At 45.4% G+C, this 20,331-nt stretch overlaps 1 protein-coding gene across 3 annotated transcripts in view; it reads right to left on the reverse strand.

Moving 5' to 3' along the window:
• The window catches only part of LOC143315914 (nck-associated protein 5-like), a 128,825-nt gene that overhangs the window by 41,640 nt on the left and 66,854 nt on the right, over nucleotides 1-20,331 (reverse strand). For all 3 annotated transcript variants that reach the window (XM_076723474.1, XM_076723476.1, XM_076723477.1), the window contains one exon: nucleotides 11,964-12,097. In XM_076723474.1, coding sequence (XP_076579589.1) covers nucleotides 11,964-12,097 — 134 coding nt within the window. The remainder of the gene's footprint in view (nucleotides 1-11,963; nucleotides 12,098-20,331) is intronic.

The following is a 20,331-nucleotide window of genomic DNA, read 5'->3' on the forward strand; positions in this document are numbered from 1 at the left end:
CGCCATCTGTCCAGGCTGAGCCATAAAGCCGGCTGTAATCAGGCCGCTAGCTGCTGACTGAACAGTCGACGAGGAAGGCGGGTGGGCAGGCAGGCTGGCTGGTGGCAGATTGCTCCAGTTCCTGCTTTAAATGCTGGCCTTAATCAGCACAACCTATAGAGCAAAGAGGACGTGACAGAGACAGCTTTGGTGTCCGGAGACGCTGACACCAGGTCAAGGACTAGCCGACAAGCATGATCAGCATGGGAAGTAGGGGTGGTTCTTTGACTGAGGGGATTTGGGCTGGTGACCACCTACAGATAGAGCCACAGTGTGTGCTCCAGTGTGTATAATCATGACATTCGGGTCACAGAGTTGAGCATCTATTTTCCTGAAGAGCAAATCCTTGGCAACTGTTCAAATACTTAGACGGTTGTTTAACAACACTCACTCTGGTTTCAAGGAATTTCCAGAAACCTTTGAGACTCCTCAGTCTTTCTACTTTCAACTGCACAACCAAGAGGATGTTTAACACTTTCACATTAATCTAATCTAATACAGCTACTTTTCCTGCATCATCTTTGCTCGCTCCTCTCGAGAAACTGTTTGGAAAAGTCACAAATCGCCCTCCTGTTAACTGTTTTGGCCCGCTGCAAAATCAGAAATAGGCTGCCAGCAGGAGATACATGCAGGATGAATAGAGAAATGTGGGAGTTTTCAAAATTAAAACCTGAAATGAGAAATAGCGGCGATATCATGAGGCGAGCCAACAGATGGAGTCAAAACTATTCTAATGTGGCATGAATGAAAATATGTGCCAGCCGATGCAGGGAAGCAATCATGAAAGGGGAAGCAAAATGAAATGAATAATATCAACATTTGCTTTTGTAGCACACCGTAAATACACAGCCACATCTGCATTACCCCCAGGACTTCCCAGCATGCTCGACATCAGTGACCTTCCACAGTGGCATGGTAAGAAACACTGACGCCTCGGCCTGCCTGCTCCTTCATGTTGTGGCAGGAGGAAGCGGTAAGGGGAGGGCAGGAAAGGATCTGGATGTGGCGCTTCAACCTGAGGCTGTTCTGAGGGGTCTGTGGCACCCTTGCACACCTGAAAGAGACCCTTTGTGTTTCTAAATACGGCTCTGAAGCTGCCTCGCCTTCCACGCCGCCTCCATTTTAAAGTTTCCTGTCACAGAAGGCGAAGATGTGTCGCTGGACGGACTCTGGTGCTTTTGATGGCAGGGACAGAGCGCTGAAAGACTTTGAAGTTTAAAGGTGGTGCTGAGGGACTGACAATACTTGAAGGGGACAGAAAGGCGAGATCCATTTGGAAGTCAGATTTATTCTATTCTGGACAAAAAAAAAAAAAAAAAAAATTAAGAGGAAATCTTCAAGCTGCTATAAAGACACATAAGAAGAAACTACTTCATCCACTCCAAATCTAATGTTTCGAGAGAGAAATAAGTTCTTGTGTGCAGGATTCTGCTCGCTATCATCTCATTTTCTTTGCCAACTCATGCAGAGAAACGGCACAAATAAGAACGCTTTGGGTAATTACCCCCCCACTAATCACTATTGAAGTTGCACTGATTACAAATACCAACAAAGTGCTTATAACATTAGTTAACAGCACTTCTTTTCAATCAAAGCACCAGTAGTGCATTTGAAAGTATTTGTGAGAGAGCTAACTCTAAAAGCACAAACAAAGCAAATGCATGTTTCCAAAAGCAGTAAATCCAGCCAAAAAACAGAATGGGACAAGCGTCCGGCAAAACATCCCATAAAATAAACGATGCAATTTGTCATTACTGTAAATTCAGCCACCTAAAACCTATTTATATGTGAGAGAGTCTGCTAAATGCATATGATGGATGGAATATAACTCTCAGATGACAGAGCATTACTTTACATAAAAAACAGAGTCTTGCTCAGTGTGATAGTGTGATTAATCTCAAAGCGCTTGCCGACGACCTATTGAAAACATCATTCAGGGGAGGAGAGAGGGAAGGACGGACGGAGTGTGTGTGTGTGTGTGTGTGTTGTGAGGGGGCGTATGTGGAGGCGAAAGCAAATTTTGACTCTCCTGACCCTCGAGCCACACGAGCTGAATTTCAAACACGGCAGTCCAGGAAATACAATTAAGAGCCCAATCAATGTTCAGCCTGAGGTCTGATGATCTTCAGGCCAACCCACCCCCTTCTCCTCCTTTTAAAACACACACGCTGAATACATACACGATCATGGGGCTTGATGTGACGGCGAGCCGCAGAGGTGAACAAAGTGATGCATCATCAGAACACGCCGGGGCAATTAGAGGTGAAGCGCGGCGTGGCGTCTCATGCTGACTGGTTGACAAACCCGCGGTTTACATATGAAAATGTTCCTGTCTCTTCTTCTTCTTCTTCTTTAACGTTTAGCTGTCAAACAGGCACAGTGATATCAAGACTTCAAACGGAGGAGCGTTTTATTCAAAAGTCTTTCTATTCACTGAAACTGCAGTGGCTTTACGCAGCTCTAACCTTCAAATGACAAATTCCTTCACAGCCCTGGAAATGATCAAAGGACTCCATACCTCTCGCAAAAGCTGACAAGGTTAGCTCCAAACTTACCCCATCTTGAGTTTTTCTCCATTTTTGACACCGCCGCTTTTGCGGAAAAAAGCCAGGAACACTGTGCAGACGTCCCTGAGCTCCATATGTAGAGGCATCCGAATGCACGCCCGGCACTCTGCTCTCTCACAGCGCTATAAAGTGACCCAGACGCTCTTGCTGAAATGTGGGTCTCACGGCCAAAGTAGGCCATGCAGTCATCATATAAGCCTGAGTGCTTTTCGTTCAATCGACAGACAGCACCGTCAGTCCCGTGGCTGGGTTACCGAGTCAGCCTGACAGCAGATCTCCTGTTCTCATTTTCTACTTGCCGTGTCTCCAGTGTGTCATTATCCGACACTGGCCCTGTGCGAAGACAGTGATCTGGCAGGCAAAGACTTTCCCATATGTCCCATGTTAAGCCCTCTCCAAAGGAGAAGGACCCCTGCTGAGAGGCAAGCAGGCCGGTAGTTTCGGATCAGATGGGAATCAGGGATAGACTTGCAGGGATAAAGCACGACTAAAGGAAGGGATCCCCCTGTTCTGTCAGCCAGGGCGTGTGTACGCGTGTGTGTGTGTGCATGCGGCCGTGTGGTTCCTCATTTGTGATTAAGAGGCTTCACTAAAATCAACGCTTTCCGTGCAAAGCTTACACAGATTCTGCATGCCAGGACGCTGCTGCATGACCGCAGATCTCTGCACGACATCTCGTATTCCGCGTTGTTCTAACGATCTTCTCTCCAAATACACAGCTTATCGTGACCGCAGTTTTCAGATGCTCACTTGTTTATTTTAACAGCGACTCTCTTGCCAATGACCGCCTGCATCTTTGCATGTTTCACAGCTCGGGCCAGGCGGGAGTCGCTGATCTCCCCCCTGCCATGGTTGGTTATTTGGGCTGCCAGCATTCCTAGGGGGCAGAAAATGAGCTCCATTGCATCTGTGATTTGAATTTCTTTATCACAGACACAAGACTCGACACTCGAGGATTACATGGTAAAGTCCACGGCAACTCGTTTAAGCTTCAGCCACAGAAAACACAGAGCTTAATGTGACTTTTACCTGGAGGAATATTCAGATTAGAGCTCTTAACATTTCAGCTGAACAAAGGAGAAGCTTCACAGTGCCAGAGATGAGCGGAGATGCCTCAGCTTTTCTCCGTCTGACTCTGAACACACTCTCACTTTATCAGCACTGTCAGCGGCTCAGGTTGGCCGAGTCCCTCTAATCAGATTTGACCAGTGAATGACTGGAAAACCCCAAAGCTGCTGAAATGATACGGAGAACAATCACCTGGTTGTGCGGCTGAATCGAGGCCATCGGGGGGGACCTTACGTGACTGCAGCATCCGTGGCGACAATCGCCTCGCGTGACCTTACGAAGGCCCTGCAAAACCGTCCGTTTTGGCGCAAGAATATTCCATTCTTCTTCTCAGACTCCCTTCCAGCAAATCACTTATGTACGCCCACCGGGTGATTGCCTAGCTTAACCCAACACTAAGCCACTCTTATCCTCTTAGGGCTGTTTTGCAGAAAACATGCAAGCAGACCCTCTCTTAGACACGAACCAAATGAAAGGGAGCACTCTCTTAAACGAGACGCCTTTGGTGAAAGGTTTGGTCCAGTTTAGAGCCATGCGGACAGTTCAGGGCTGTAAAAGTCATGCACATCAGTCATGCGTGTTACAGCAGGGTAGCATTACAAAGGTGCTCGCCCTCCTGACCGCTGGCTCCCGCCAGCGACCTTTCACCTTTTCAACAAGACACACATGCCACAGAAAAAGGGATCAAGAGGCCAAAGCATTTAGTATGTCCTGACAGTCATATTTCATTCCAATATTTGTGGACCAACTGCTGTGAAAAAGAGCTTTTTGGGGTTTTTTTTTTTAATTTTACACAGGACAGTTTTATCTGTCTAACACCAAACGACAAAACTTTGGTTTATTTACCTCTTTTATCATAAATGCCATTTCATTTCTAATCGCAAATATTACAAATGCATTGAACCATGAAAACTCAACATTTGAACATTAAATACTGCCTTTCCCGCGTCACCACAACGATTTTTGCAGAAGTGCAGTGCCGCCGGGGTGCGATTGAGGACTAGCCTGAAAAGAGCGTAAATTAAAAGGGACATATGGAGGGAACCAGATTTAGGTTCTTCCCCTTTCATCCCTCCAGCAGTCTTGCTACATTTGGAAGGATTTAGAGTGCCAAATTCATGATGACCGTCCCACATGTTCACCGCTGGCCAGAGGAAGCAGTTAGCAATGAGGAAGCCATTGGTCCTCAAGCTCATCTTGCCGGAGCCTTTGCTCGCGTTTCCCCAAAGGGTTACAGGCATGTGTGCTCCACATGTGGGACAGAGATACAGACTGAGGAAGACATCCCGGAGGGAAACCTCAGTCATGATGACAGCATGGAGTCCATTACTTACCCCCCAGGAGCCTCTGTGGCTCCCAAGCAGGGTCATTTCATAACCGTGAAGATGGAAGAGGAGGCAGGCGAACATAGAGAGAAGACACTAGTGATACAGATACAAGCTAATACCAAGTTGTATGTGGAGCTGAAAATGAGTATCTGATTAAAGGTCCAGTGTGTAGGATTTAGTGGCATCTGGTGGTGAGGCTGCAGATTTGCCCTCCCTTTCCAAACACAGAAAAAAAAACACAAAAAAAAAGTGTTTGGTTTGTCCTTTCTGGGCTACTCTAGAAACAGGGTGGACTCCGTGGAAGATGAGCCACTGTCTCTGGAGAAAGCCCTCATTAAAGGGTAACAAATACACAAAGATTCTTATTTTCAGGTGATTAAATACCAACGAAAATATAATTATGAATACTGTGTTCCATTTCTGCCATATTCTGCAAATAGATCCCCCTAATTGGGGGGAAAAACTGTTTTCATTAATTCATCCATTAATCTTTGAAGATGAATTAATCATTTGTGCAAAAGTGCAAAAATAGCTCCACGTGTGGATTTTTGCCAGTTTCCCATGATAGCAAACTGAATATAGCTGGGATTTAGACAGTTTGTCAGACAAAACAAGCTATTTGAAGACGTCACCTTGGACAATTCTGTGGTCATTTTCCCAAATTTCACCAAATGATCAATGATCAAATAGATTTATCAAGATGATTAGTTCAACTGAGAACACATATACGTGATAAATCATATAGTATTGCAGCAAACATTGCCCAACTCTATTCAAAAGTTACAATGGATGCTGGTAGATGGTAAATGTAACTTTTCATTGCTGAGAGCAGCACAAACAAAACTCCATGCACTTCTCTTTTACTCCAGAGGCAGAAGAAATCTCCCAGGCAGGTGGGCGAGCTGACCCTTTAAAGAAGTGGCAGGCATTTCCTCTTGAAATGTCCTTTTTGTTGCTTGTGTAATGTACAGATAAAGAATTATCTTATAAACCAGCAGCCGCTGTGTTTATGTGCCAACCAGAGCAGCTGCCAGACAAGCAAATCTATACTGCAACCATGAGGTCAGTTTGAATTACATGCTGCTTGGCTTCAGGCTAGAATCTGTGAACACCAGCTTCACAAGCCAGAGAGAACAGGCGCGCTATCATGATGTGAGGATGGATGCCCTACTTCTGCAAAAGCTTGTAATCTGACCTCTTTCAACATGCCTATAAACATTATAACCAGCATGTTTAATCCCAGGCGGAAGTTAGCGGGATGGAGCGTGTGTATACAAGTGTTTGTGATTGTCTGACATAGTTACGAGCCTCGCTCTTTGACACTCGAACCCCCGCACTGTGCTTTGTGAGTGTGCTCTTTTTTAAAAAAAAAAAAAAAAAGAAAGAAACGGGAGATTGGTACCAAAGCTCTGCTATGAGCAGGTAATTTAAAGTGATAGAGTAGAAAAACCCAAATTAAGTTCAATCAGACATAATTCCTCGTTCAAATTTGGAAGTTAAAGAGAGGGCTTGAAATGGACCAATAAATCCTCTAAGTGTGAGGTGCTCCCAAAATAGTCCAGACACCTATTATCTATTTAACAGCCTCGTCCCCATTGGGCAGGAGTAAGGAAGTAACTTCAAAAGACTCAACTCCCACCCCCCCCTCCACCCCTTCATCCTGTTAATGACCCCAGATGTGTTGTCTTGAACAGGGGCCTGATTCATCCGACTAAACCCTGCAGCCGCCAAGGCGTGCAGGGGGGCCATGTCAAATGCGCCAAATTAAAACACTTGGTCCAGGCGTGGCTGGATGCTTGGATGATTAGAAGAGCGGGCATTGATCTGCAAACAGACTGCAATCACTCAGCCCCCTCTCTAAGTGTATTAGCCTTTGCCGGTCCAGCTGTGGAGTCCAGAGTAGCGTGGTGGTAATGAGAGTAGCACATGAATGCATACAGTACACACACACACACACACACACACACACGGTTCTGAAACTATACTCTGCGGACCGTGGAGGGATCTCAGGCCGAGCGTGACTGTCCAAACAACACGTCCAGACTTGAAAAACGGTGCCATTCTTGCGTGTTTACATCATCCGCCTCCGACATACACACACGTTGTATACACACACATGTTCTCAAGCGGTGAGTAATGTGAAGGAATACGCCGCTGAGCTGTAAATCTGCAGGCACCAGTCATCGTCTGCTGTTGTTGTTAGTCTAGCCGTAAGTCTCCCATATCCTGCCACGAAGAGGGCCCTTCAAGACGGCAATGATTCAAAGTCAAGTGGACTAGTTCGGCTGTAAACTCCCTGGTTTTGCTGATGAGTGCACATGATCTGGGTGACAATGACTGTAATTCGGCGGCAGAGCAAAGAAAAGCACAGAGGACTTTATTTCCAGCCTATCTTTGGCCACCTGGTTCACTTCGAATGCCTAAAAGAGAACAAAAGCGATCAAAAAAGCCAGACAGATAAATCTGAGGACGAGCAGGCGGCTCAAACGTCAAGATATCGTACCTGAGCTTCTGTGTAGGTGCGTGTGAGCAGACTTTATGAGCAGCAGCCAACAAAAGGGCCTCTCCTTTTCCCTTTCTAGAAGTGTCTAATCTCCATTACAGGCAGAAGAATGACTACAATTAAGTCTTTAAGAGGATAAGTGTGGTAAGCAAAAACAAAACGCAGCAGAGTGAAACCACACAGATTGCCTCAAAAGACTAAAAAAAAGTCTCGAGTTCTGCTCACAGGCAAATGAAAGTGCTGCTCTGCTCATTACCTGACGACTGCTTCCCTCATCTTCAGGCCATGCAGGGCCCCCAGTCGCCCCCACGTTCCTGTCTGCTCACCGGTCATCCTGTCTGAGTGTGGTGACACAGGAAGGGGAGGGGGTGTGGACAAGGCCTCAGAGTGCCCTTGCTGGATGGACGTCCAAATGCACTCGATGGATTACAGTTCTGTCTTCAAGTCATTTCATTTCCCGTTCTCGTTCGCCGAAGGACAAGGCGACAGAATTTTAAGTGCGGCTCCCGGACGTGTCCCCATCGTTCCTCTTCTCCGGTCCCTCCTGTCCTATCCTGGCTCTTAAATGTCTTGCCCATATGGAGTTGAGGGACATCCAGGGTGGGCCAAGGAGGCTGCTGGGTTGTGGGCTGGAGTCTCCCACTAATCCGCTGGAGTTTAATGACGGCAGGCCCTGCAAGTGGTGGTGAAGCCCTGGGGGGTTGACCCAAGTCAGGAGGGGCTGTGCATGTGACCCACACCAGGCTAAGAACCCAACTGGTTGGGGGAGGGTGTGTGTGGGTGTGTGTGTGTGGAGGAGTGGATATAAGCCTCTGTGTGTGTGTGTGTGTGTGTGTGTGTGTCTGTGTGTGTGTGTATACACCTATGTCTGGAGCTAAATGGCCAGTCACTTGAGGAATGCAGACTTTCTGATCTCAGCCGTGAAAACACAGGCAAATTGAGCTTTTTAGTGAGTCAAAACAGAAAAAAAGCAAAAAGCCAGTTGTTCCAGTTTGGGTGATTTCTGCCTTATATTCAACCCCAGCCAAAAAGTGTAAGCCTTACAAGGGCGTTCAGAGGCAAACACACGCACAAACAAAGGCCGTAAGAAGCCGAGAATCCCGGGAGTTCGTCTGGTTCCAGCAGTGTCTGATCTTTTCTGTTCGCTGTGCGTGCGCCCGCCCGTGTGCGTTTCTGTGTGTGATACCATGAAGTGCGACTCTAACAAGCAGCTCATTACCTTTGTCTCATATCATCACAGAGCACCTCTGTCTCCCGGTGCAACAAATCATAAAAGCAGCAAGCTTGGGAAAAAAAAAAAAGGCATTTAGTTAAATATGCCTGGATCCTATTTTTGGCAAGGTTTGAAAAAGTCATCAAAAACGCTCATTTGCATCGCGTTTGATATCTCTGCTCTAACATTTGGCTGGCTTTTATCACTGAAATTGGTATGCCTGTTACCAGCCCGATTTCACTTCCATCCTCACGATTCAAAGCACAGCCTCAATTAATTAGCAATACGCAAATCAATTGTTGCCTGAGGTCAAACAGATCCCAGTCTATTTAAAAGATTGGATGTCCACTTAACATGATTTGCGGGTGTTATCTCAAAAGACACATTGATGAACTGAGGTTTCTATTCCCCTAATGCGCAACAAATAACAAGCTTAAATCAATCACGAGATATGGATGAAGTCTTGCACGACAGGAGCGGCAGAGGCTTGAATAATTGTCGTCCGCTGGTTGACAATAAGCGTGCACACATATGAAGTGGTGCGTGTGCATGTTGATGAGGGATATCCATAAGCCAATAACTGAAAACAGCAGAGCAAGCAGCAGATGCAAGTGGGGCAAAGGTTCATGGGAAGACACTTCTCGCTGGCCTGGTGACCGAGTTGTCTTTTTCTTCTCTGTTTTTTTTTGCAGGCTTGTAAGTCGCTAATTAAAGTGACCTCACTGATGTCCCATCTGCCACCAGGACCTGCAGCCACTGAGTACTGGCAACCATGCGAGTGTGTTAATCCACTGAAGAGGCCAGGTATGTGTAAACACACTCCACGCACACGCATGTTGGCGAGCGGCTCGGCGAACCCGCTCATTCACATTCGGATAAGCACTCGGCAACGCTTAAACAAAGATTAAGACTTTGACAGTGAGACTGAAATCCTGTTAGCTTGTTTGTGTGGAGGTGGAGGCAGATATCTTTGCAACTTGTGGAAGGGAAGCAGCTGAACCTCGTGCTCCCTGAGGAGTCGCAAAGCCATTGACGAAGCACCGCGAGGAAATTACAGCAATCCAGCATGATGACAATGAGCAGCGCTGCTGCAATGACAACAGCTGAGCGAGGCTGGGCCAGCCCCCCCCCCCCCCCCCCATAAGCACTTTTTGAGGACATAATGAAATCTCTGTCTGTTTTGCAGAGCCACAGTCTCCTTATATTACAAGCAGCCGCCTGGCATCCAATGAGAGCCATCCATCTGAGTGACCCCTGCCACGATGACAAATTCATCTGCCTATGTGGGGACCTGTGCAGGACCCAATCGGGGACAAGCTGTGTATATTCCCACCTAATAGAACTGCGGCACACTCTCCTGCTTCGGCTGCCAGACATCTACTATCTACTAATTCAGCACCACGTCCGCCCCCTTTAAGACTCGAGGAGGGAGTGTGCCGCATCTCCACAAATATTATCACTTATTCCTGCTGTCCTGTGCCAGGAACATAATAATTGTACACACAGGTCAGACAGGGAGATGCTGGTGTCCAAAGACCAAACGTGCGCAGTAAAAACCCAAACAGAAGAGGTTTATACAGGACTTTCTGAGCAGAAAGTCAGGCTATACCAACTGGGAACTACCTATAAACCATCATTTCAAAGGTCATTTCTTGCACGGAGGGCTAGTGACAGACCAAACATAAGTAGATTGGCTGAAAATGCCCCGAAAAAGCAAGACATTTAACCCCTGCGGTAAAAGCTGAGCTGCTCTCTATCCAACTGCGCTGTGTGAGTGCGACGCGGGGAACTGCTTTCATAAAAAAAGATGTTAGGACGCTGAGCATAAGTAAGAAACACCGCTGAGTTAAATCAAGAGACATTTCAAACATGTGATAAATCTTCCGAACGGCTCTTAAATATTTCATTCTTCCCCTGGCGGCGACTCTGCCCTCATCTCCTCTATAACACTGGGACCATTAAAACGTACAGGATTTTCTCCACCAACTTAATGAGAAGATAAGCAGTTAATGTGAAATCCTCTGGTCTCTTTTTTTGGGGGGGGGGGGATAAGTGAAGCACTGAATGCCTATCGTCTAATTAAGGCATCAGCTCGTGATTTGCTGTCCCGCTCTGTCACACCTCAGCGGCTGCGAGGTTCATGAAAGAGAGGTTACTGAAGTTATGACAAGAGCGTTGTTTGAGCACTTCACGCTTTATGAGTTCTCTTCCTCAAAGCCAAAGTAATGTATCAGCCCATCCTCCTGCTGATGAAAAGGTCAAGTGACCAAGAGGAAGAGCGCTAAAGTGCTCAGACGAATATGGCGAGAACAAAGAAACGAGGGAATGGCAAGAGTAAGAGCGCCGTATCGATTCCTGTAAAGACAAAGTGCTGATTGTAGGAAATTGCTGCGAAAAATCAATCACTTTTATTGTAAAGAGATGGAAGTTCCAGAAACTTTTGAGTAAAAAAAAACATCACTTTTGTGTGACTATGCCACATACCCAAGGTATTGTCCTTGTTTTTAAAGCATTTGGGGCCATTTTTATGCCTTTTTCTTGAACAGCCGACAGTAGATAGATGACAATATGACACTGCTTTCATCTAGTTTCTAGCTTGTACTGTCTACGACCATGACTTATACTGTGGCCTGAAAGGAAAATTTGACTATTGGCTTGAAAATGTCCATGATTTTTGTTTCTTAAACTAAAGCTCTGGCTATCTGATCCCAGCATGTCATATCATGTCACATAAGCCCTTAAAAGCAGACTTCTGTAATGCTGTTTACACGACTAAAAAGACAGATTAATTACTGTTACTGTTACTGTCACCACTGTCTGATATGCAATAAACTGTTTATCCATGGATACTTAATACTTTTAAATGCAAAATAGGAAATAAATGAATGTAAAGGAGTCAAAATAAGCAAACTTAATCAACTTAATAATACAATTTCTTGCAGGTGGCTTGAAAAGTACTTGAATAATCTCCATTGTAGTGGAAAGAAAAGGGCAGGGAGCATCTTTTCACAAGCTTCAGCGTGTTGCTGATGCATCCATTCATTTTCCGTACTCACTGGTAGAAGTATTCAAATCATTCATTGCAGTACGAACAACACATTGTAGTACAAATACTCAATATAACCACATAGGGTTCTGTGCAGGCATATACTTGGTCGAGAGTTATCCGGGTATAAACAGGATGTAAGGGTCACTGCCATCCTGAGATAAAGTCAGACATGCTCTCGGATTTCAGGCCCTTTTACCTGGAGAATTGCTGCTGCAGTGAAACCATCTGCGCCCGTCCCAGCTCGGACTCCTCCGTCACTTCCCGGAGACGCTTCTCGCTCTCCAGTCGCAAACGTCGCTCTTCCTCTAGCTCGTGGATCAGCTTTTCTCGCTGGGGACACAAAAATAAGAACGGTTATCTCTCGGAGGTGTGCGGCCTAAAGGCTCAAAAGATCATCCCCTGCCATATTTGGCCGTGACACCTTGACAGCTCACGGGATGTCATCCACCCTGACCTCTGACCCTCCTTGGAAAAGGGTAAGTGAAAGCAGAATGTTTCAACATCAAAACATCTGTGATGAAAAGCCCCAAAACATGCTTCTTTTGTATAATATCCACACACAGGTCATCCAATCCCTGTCATATTTTTCATGCTTTGGAGGTGAAAGAAAATAAGAGAATAAAGGCATGATGACATTTAAGCTGCCAGATTGGCATTACCTCTGTAGTTTGTTGTTACTTTGAAATGTTCATAATGAACCTCCCCTTCCTTCTGTCGCTGCGACAGAAAGTTCACACTAAATGTCAAACAACACCACCGAGCCTGGTCTCGCGCTCCTCAATCTTTGTCCGCGCTCGTGCTTTTCTTTTCATTTCAGCGCAGCGCTGCCACAATAAGTGCGCATTTTAACGGCACCAAGGTCCCCGAGTTCTTCACTTTGCATGGTCGGCCAACACAGAGAGAAAGCTCACCAGTGAATGGCTTATTCACCACAGCAAGCAGCCATCCTTGCTCTCTTCCCCCCACAAACAAACTGCTCTGTTCTGGCATGTTTTATTTATTCTTCCAGTGTTGTTGCTTGGTAACTTTGCAAATGAAAGTTGGGTTTTTATGAGAAAATATGACCTCACTTGCCTTAACTTTTGATTGATTTTGAATCAAACAGCAGGTAGTCGAACAGCGGAGGTTCATACTTGATAACTTGCAGCTCCATCATGAAGGAAAAAAACTTCCCGTCGTTCCTGTCCGAATGCTTTTTCTCCTAAATAATTGCTGTTTTATAGCAGAGTACTATGGATTTTTTTTTTCTCTAAAGCTTGGTTTGGTGTGAGTTAACCCAATCCTTGTGAGGAACTTTCAAAATCTGTGGTGTTTAAGGCCTCCACAGATCACATTTTTTCGCCAGAGACAATCCGAAAAATGAAAGCTCTTTTTTTTTTTTCACTCTTTAATTGGATTCTTCTCTGTCTGATGGCCTCAGCTTTCTGCTCCCAAAAGAGAGAACCGTTCTTGCCTCAAACCCAACATCAAAGGCCGTGGCCCTGTGCTGGCGCACTCCCTCCTCGAGAGGGGGGGGGGGGGGGTTTGGCGTCGTGGGCGAGTGTTTCAGTGGCAAAGTTACGGAGCAGCTTTGAGCGACCGCCACCAGCAAGGCTGAGGATTTTTAGCAGACAGAGCAAACGAGTGAGGATCATTCTCATGGTGTCAGAGTCGCTGCACAAAGCCTGGCGTCTCCTGCCTCTGACAACTCATGACAAAGCAGTTGGCTCCATTTTCTTAGCTGGAGGTTTTAGCCATCAACCGTCTGTCGCTATCTTGTCAGCTGAAAATACAAGATTGTAAAATAACTGGAAATTGGTTGGAGACTGAGCCGGACTCCCATCTGGGAGAAGAATAGGAAAAAAAAGCTGCAAACCAAGGTGCAGTTATCGCTGAATGGGCGACTTGAATTTGAAGTGCACTTCATCTTATTTATTTGGCTTAACAAAGAGGAGACATTTTTTTTTCCCCTCCTCGCCAAAAGAGAACTTGAAATGTTAAGTCATTACAACTGCAATGCTTTCTGCAAAGAATTCATTCTCTCGCTGTAAATTCTGGAGGATTATCCTGTCAGTCCTTGGTAAAAGATTAAATATCATCATCTGCCTGAAAAGGTGAGATTTATATACAGAATATGTCTGTCCAGACACAGAAAAAGTCCATGATGCCTATTAAGGAGGCGATTAATATCTTTTTTTCTGACTCTACACTTGTCTTTTAGTCCTCCTCTTCGTATTAAGCTCCGATCATGGCATGTCATTATTCAGTGGAGGGCTCCAGAGATGCTGAAGTTGTTCACAGACAAGCATTATGGGGACATCTAGTGGTGTGATAGGGTAAAGGCTCCTGAGTGGAGATCAGGTGGCAGAGAGGCAAAACGTCCTCAAAATGTTTGTCTCTTTGCTCAGTGTATCATCAACATGTGCAGCCGTGGTTTAAAGCAACGCCGCACAATTCAAGTGAAAGTTAAAAAAAATAGCTGCCTGTAAATCAGCAAACATTTTTGAAAACTGCTGTTTTTACCGTGACCACACTGTCTTGAATGCGACCATATTTCATCACAGTATATTGTTGCTTGGCAGGAATTCTGCCACAAAAGCAGATTTTAACTGGGTGAATCGGTCGTGGAGAGAGAATATTAAACCCAAGTCACCATTAAAACCAGTTCTGGTCCTCGCTGTGGCCATAAATTCTTGGTGGAGCGGCTCTTTACACAACAGGGAGGCTCCTCCTGTCAGGAGTAATGGCTGCTGTAAATCCAACCATACAGAAGCATAAAGCAGCACATCCCCTGCCAAGAGCTGGACCTATATATCTGGACCAAAACCAATGACTTTATGGCTCTTCTTCACCTTCCTTCTTTAAGGAAAAGAGAAGAAGAACGGCAACATGTAAAGGAGGTCATAATATTTACTTGGCAAAGTGCAAAGAAAACACATTTTCCTGAAGCCACAAAGATGGAAATATGTTTTTAATGATGCAAACAAGGCATACAGGCACTAAAAAGCCGCGCATTACAAGTGCAACATCCAGCATCGAGTAGTTTAGTTAAATTTCACCTCAATGCAAGCAAGCACAAAGGCCTTTTCTTTTGCGGCACCACTTGTATTAATGTGCACTGTATTGTTGAGCAAGTCGGCCTGGATTCTCACCAAAGCACAGTAGCTTTAGTCCTGATTTTTGTTGCCCACATGGCCTAACTAACGCCCCAGGCATAAACCACCGACCACTCTGTGTCTGCTGACAGAGTCTTGCCAACAACCTCAATAACAACGCAGGATTTATGGTCTACGTTGCAGTAAAAAGCCCTCTATTGCTTTTGTTCAATATATAATTTCGGCAATTTAACAAGGCCTACAGCCATTAAATCAAACAATACCATATCTTTATGCGGCCAGAAAGCCCCAGCAATACATTAAAGTTTCCCTCGGTTGAAACATTTATTGTCTGCACCAACTTCATGGCTTTTTTTTTTTTTTTTTCCTTCTACGCTAAAGAGGATGCTAATTGAAAGCACATTCTTTAATAAGTCTTCGCGGCAGCTACACGGGCAACACGCCTTAAGCACTGTCCTGGGAAGATATCTCAGAGCGGGATGTGATGAAAACACGCTTGGCAACATTGTGTGAGAACATTTACTTGAGTTAATCCAACGACTCAGGACATAATCCTCTCACTTGACTGTCTCGCATGGCCCTGGCTTGAATGCGTGCGCTACCCTGTTTCTCCTGTGGAGGGCAACATTTTCCTGGCATAAAAACTGGCTGTTAACAAAGCCAGCTCTAACAAACAATACAGTGGCAGGAAAAAGCAATATCAAATGGAATAGGCCGAGTAATCTATAAAATGGTCCAGGCAGGATTTTATACCGGCCTGCTGAGCCATATATCTGAAACAAGGCCAGATTGGGCGTTCCAGGATTAAATTTGACCTCTGTCACAGGCGAGGCCGGTTTCATTTCCTGGTTGATAAAAAAAAACAAATGCATCCATCTAGATATGGCAGAATTTATCACCATCAACATGTAAAGCTTGAGATTGAATGCTATTGATTTCAATACACTAAATGTAGCTAAATAAATGGAAAAACTGAGGATAAAAGCAGACATCTAATTCATGCATGTGCAGTTTTGCAACATGCACTCGGTTGCACTGCGGAGCGCTTCTCCATATTTCCCCTACATCATCTAAAATTGTATTAGTTGCAGCAGAGCCCAGAATGAAGCGTGCCTCTGTAATTGGACAGCATTAGATGGTAATAGTATTCATCCGAGCTGAATTACTAGAAGACTCGAACCCCCCTGATACCCTCCAAGATCCACAGAGGACTTCTAAATTAATTAGAGACCTCTGCCTCTCCTTGTTGTGCCTGCAATGCTGTCTCCCATAAAAGAAACGCCGCAGTGCAATGTTATCAGGTTAAGTGCACGTGTGCGTGGCCATCACTGCAGCTCAGATTCTGCAGCCTGTCCATCTGCAACTGTATATGTATGTATGTGTGCTCATGCAGGGGTTTGGGGTACAGTTCGGGGGGCTCAATAATCTCTTCATTACACAGAAACCCCCTCAGTTGGAGCTCTTTGCCTAATCAAAGGGCCGGGAGCGGATCTCTGGCTCGCTGCTAAAGCAAACATCAGGGACACAATACACCGCGCAGGTTCTTCATTCATAAATAAAACATGCCACTTGGCTGTTTGTGTGTGCTTGTGTGTGTGTGTGTGTGTGTTTGTGTGTGTGTGCTCGTCAGCAAGTCTGAATTCAAATGAAAGTGTAACATGAGGAGGATTTGGCCACATGGCACACGGAACATTTGGGAGATGCCAGGTCAGATACACTGAAGACGTACCAATTGACCATTGAGACAAATGGTCACACCTATGTTAAGGTATACATATTCACCATTAATAGTCGCTTATTAGCAGGCATATTAGTTAGTTAAATCACTTATAAATGCCTTAATCTTGCCTTCTACAACTACTAGGGCATTAACTCAGAGTTTTTCTTCAATAATCTCCTAATTACTGCTTACTGTTTATTATTATCTAAAGCATTTTCAGGATATAATATTAATGATGGACTACATTGTTTAGCACAAAGGGCTCAGCAGATGATTCAAAAGAAAGAGAAATGTCGGCGTTTCTCGATGAGGAGACATCCACAGGAACATATGTTTTCTGAGATGACTTGTTATAGAAATATGGCCGAGTTTAAACAGTGTTTTATTCACTAAAAATCTGCATTCTCTGTCCCCCAGGGCTCCATCAATTCAATTATCACGGAGAGCTACTACATTAGAGTGTACCACTTCTCTCTTAGACAGCCGCGGGCACTATAGCAAATAATACACACACCCCAGGAATATGCTAAATCATATGAGTGCCCCATTTATCATTGCCAAGGGAGCGCCCCCACCCCACCCACGCACCGCGAGTCATTCAGTCACACGCACACAAATACACTCCGGAGAGTGGGTGAAAGGGACGGTGTGGAGATGCGATTTGGGCCTGGCTGTCAGCGCTCGTCACCCGGTGAATGTGCTGAGGGCTGAGGGGGACCCCATCTCGGCCCTCGCCCCTGTCCGTGGCTGATAAGGCCAATCTGCAGAGACAGCACCTGAGTCCCCCCTTGGTCTCCAGACCTCCACGCTGTCACACATCCTCCAAACAGCTGTCAGAAACACTCTATGAAGGTCCCTCAGCGGTGGATCTCCATGAGGACTGAAGCCTTTTTAAAAGCTGGGAGCCCCTCGAAACCATTCTTTATCTGCTGAAAGCACACTACAAAAGGCTTCCACCCTGACGGTGCTTTTTATACTAGTTTAAACATTAATAAATCACTGTCAAATAAACCCTGATACCTTGATTTAATTAAAACTAATTAAATCATGACTATGCCAAGTGGAGGCCCTAACTCATACCAGTGGAACTCCACTCAAAATTAAGACTGCCAATCAGTTGCTGTCCCTGTGTGGCTTCTTTTCTTGTTGAACTTGAAAAGCTTTGGCTCCGTTTGCACAGGAAGAGCATCAGTCCTCTTTGAGTTATATTTTGGAGAGCGATCGAGTAAACGTCTAGTATAAAATTGAGGAAAAGATGCAGCACAGAGGATGCCAGTCTTCTATCAATGGTCCAGTTGTTTACTTTTAACATTGTTAATTAACATGGAAATTGTACGTTTGGACACACTACACTACTACATTACTTTAAATATCCAAATACAAGCCTTTAAAAGTCGTTAAAATCTTCAGATAAAACAACCGTGCTATCTTCCTCCAAGCCTGTCACTACCAAGAACATAAATACTGAATGATTCTGACAAACCTCACAACTGTTTTCACACTATCTGCTCATGGCAGCGACTGTATCGTTAAGCTTAGAGAAAGCTTGTGGTTCTGGAAAATAAACTATGGTTTAGGTTTGTTTCGACATCTAAAACGCTTGTCCAAGGTCAGAGTAAGATTACGGTTGCGGTAAATGAAATATGATTAAGGTTAGGGTTCAGGTTGGGTGACTAAAAGGCTTGATTAAGATGAGGGTAAGATGGCGGGTATGGTTAATAAAAGGCGAACGTCATCCACCACCCCAATCTCAAACCACTTACCTTTGGCCATGCTCTGTAAAAGGTCACGCTACTTACTGCACTGGCACTGAACCACTGGCATTACACACACTGTAAATCTCCACAATAGTCCAATGTGGACATAATCCCTCAGGAAACTGGCCGGCTTCCTCACTCAATCACATCCACACTGAGATCTCCTCAAAAGAAACCAACCTGAAGCCGAAACAGCAACAAGCAGATGCAAGCGAAATCAGCAAGGCTGGGATGTTTCATTTGTTAAAAGGAAAGAAAGATTACATGATTCAGGACCAAATGACTTGTAAAGAGGGGCAGTCAGCCGTCTCGGGTAGGTGATTTCAAAGGTAATTTTATTTGATGCAGTGGTACTAACTGTGTCACACACAATCTTGCAGACTGCAGCACATGAGAAATCTGTTTTCATGGACAGAAATAGCTGATTCCTATCTTGGCTGCGGGGCCTATTTTACCACACTGTGCTACACTTTATATTCACAGCGGCGCACTCTTATCTTAACTTCATTTTCTACATGAAATACTCCGGAGAAATGGGATTTTTAAATAAGTAACAATTAAATTCGAGCATCGTTCATGTGTTTGCTTCACTCGGCCGTGGACAAATCACTGTAATCAACCCAAACACGGCGGGAAATAACTGTGTGTGAACACTCCTGTGTGTGTCAGACTCGTATCTGTTGAAGCTCAGGTATCAGCGAGCGTCCACAAAAACCCAAAGGAAAATAAAGCCAGTTTCTCTCAAAGCCAGATCGTTTATTTTCACGCCTTGTTTAGACAGCCGTTTCCAGCGGTCGTGAGCTTACCCAACAGTTTTAAATGCCTTTTTAATGGAGAGCCCAGCCCCTTCAGCGGTGCAGGCGGCTCTGCCTTTACGAGCCTACATGTGCACTTCTGCTTTCTCGCTGACAGGAAACCCAGCATCCTGCCCCTGACGGACTCAGATTGCACTTCGGAGTGGCATCAAAAGAGAGTGGGAGACAGAGAGCGGCCCTGCCCTGCACCACGCCTCTGGGTTGGGGTGTGAAGAATTCCAGAGAAAACCTACAGCAGCGACAAGACTGTGAATGAGCGGTTTGACTCGAGACAGACAGGGCAGGCCTGTTGGAAAGAAACTGAATAAACCATGACCTGTGCTCTCTCAAACACCTAACGGGAAATCCACTGTTTTCCTTGTCGGAGTTATAAAGATCGTGCTCTGCGCAGGCAAGCCAAAAGCACCATGTCCAAGCTCGAATGTAAAGTTTAAGAAACAAGCGGTGGTCTGGGACAGACGGGATCTGGTGGTTGTTGGACCATATCATTCCAAACCGTTAACAAATGTGTCTTGTGTGGCCACACACTGCACCTAAACACTGATTGCCCTGCAAATTATTCAAAAGGTTTCACGCGATTCTCCCAAATGATCTATAACAAAAGAGTGTTGTGCTTCTGCGCCGCCAGTAGCCGTCGTGTTTCACAACAGGAGACCCAATTAAAACACACGCTCCTCAGTAAACTGTGTTGTTAATGCTGTTTCATTTACACTCACAGCTGTGTAACTGTGCAAGCAAGACCTGGGGCTTACAATTGTAGCAGTGTGTACTTGCACAATCATAAAGATGCCTTTCACATTCTTCGCCCTCCACAAAGCAGTAGTAATGGTACAGAATAACACGTCCCGGCGGAGTCACTCAGCAGAAGCAACCAGCACAGTGCTGCGGTGGGGTGGCGCTTTCTGTTTCTCTGATCGCGTTACACAGAAGACGCTAATGGATGTAGAGAGGAAACACCAAGGCAGGGAACAGAGAGGCATCAGATACAGAGGATCCACTTCAAAAGTCCACGGCTGTTTTAATCTGTCTCTCTAGGTTAGTCCCTTGGCAGGCCAAGATGGGGGTTGGGGGATGTGAGTGGGCACAGAATTGGGCGTAGGGGTGCGGGGGTCTGCGGGGCACAGGCTGCGGCTGGTGAGCAGTTCCCACTGCACACCGCCAGCACTTTGACAATTAT

Source organism: Chaetodon auriga, chromosome 23, assembly GCF_051107435.1.
Source record: "Chaetodon auriga isolate fChaAug3 chromosome 23, fChaAug3.hap1, whole genome shotgun sequence".
Classification (NCBI taxonomy): Eukaryota; Metazoa; Chordata; class Actinopteri; order Chaetodontiformes; family Chaetodontidae; genus Chaetodon; species Chaetodon auriga.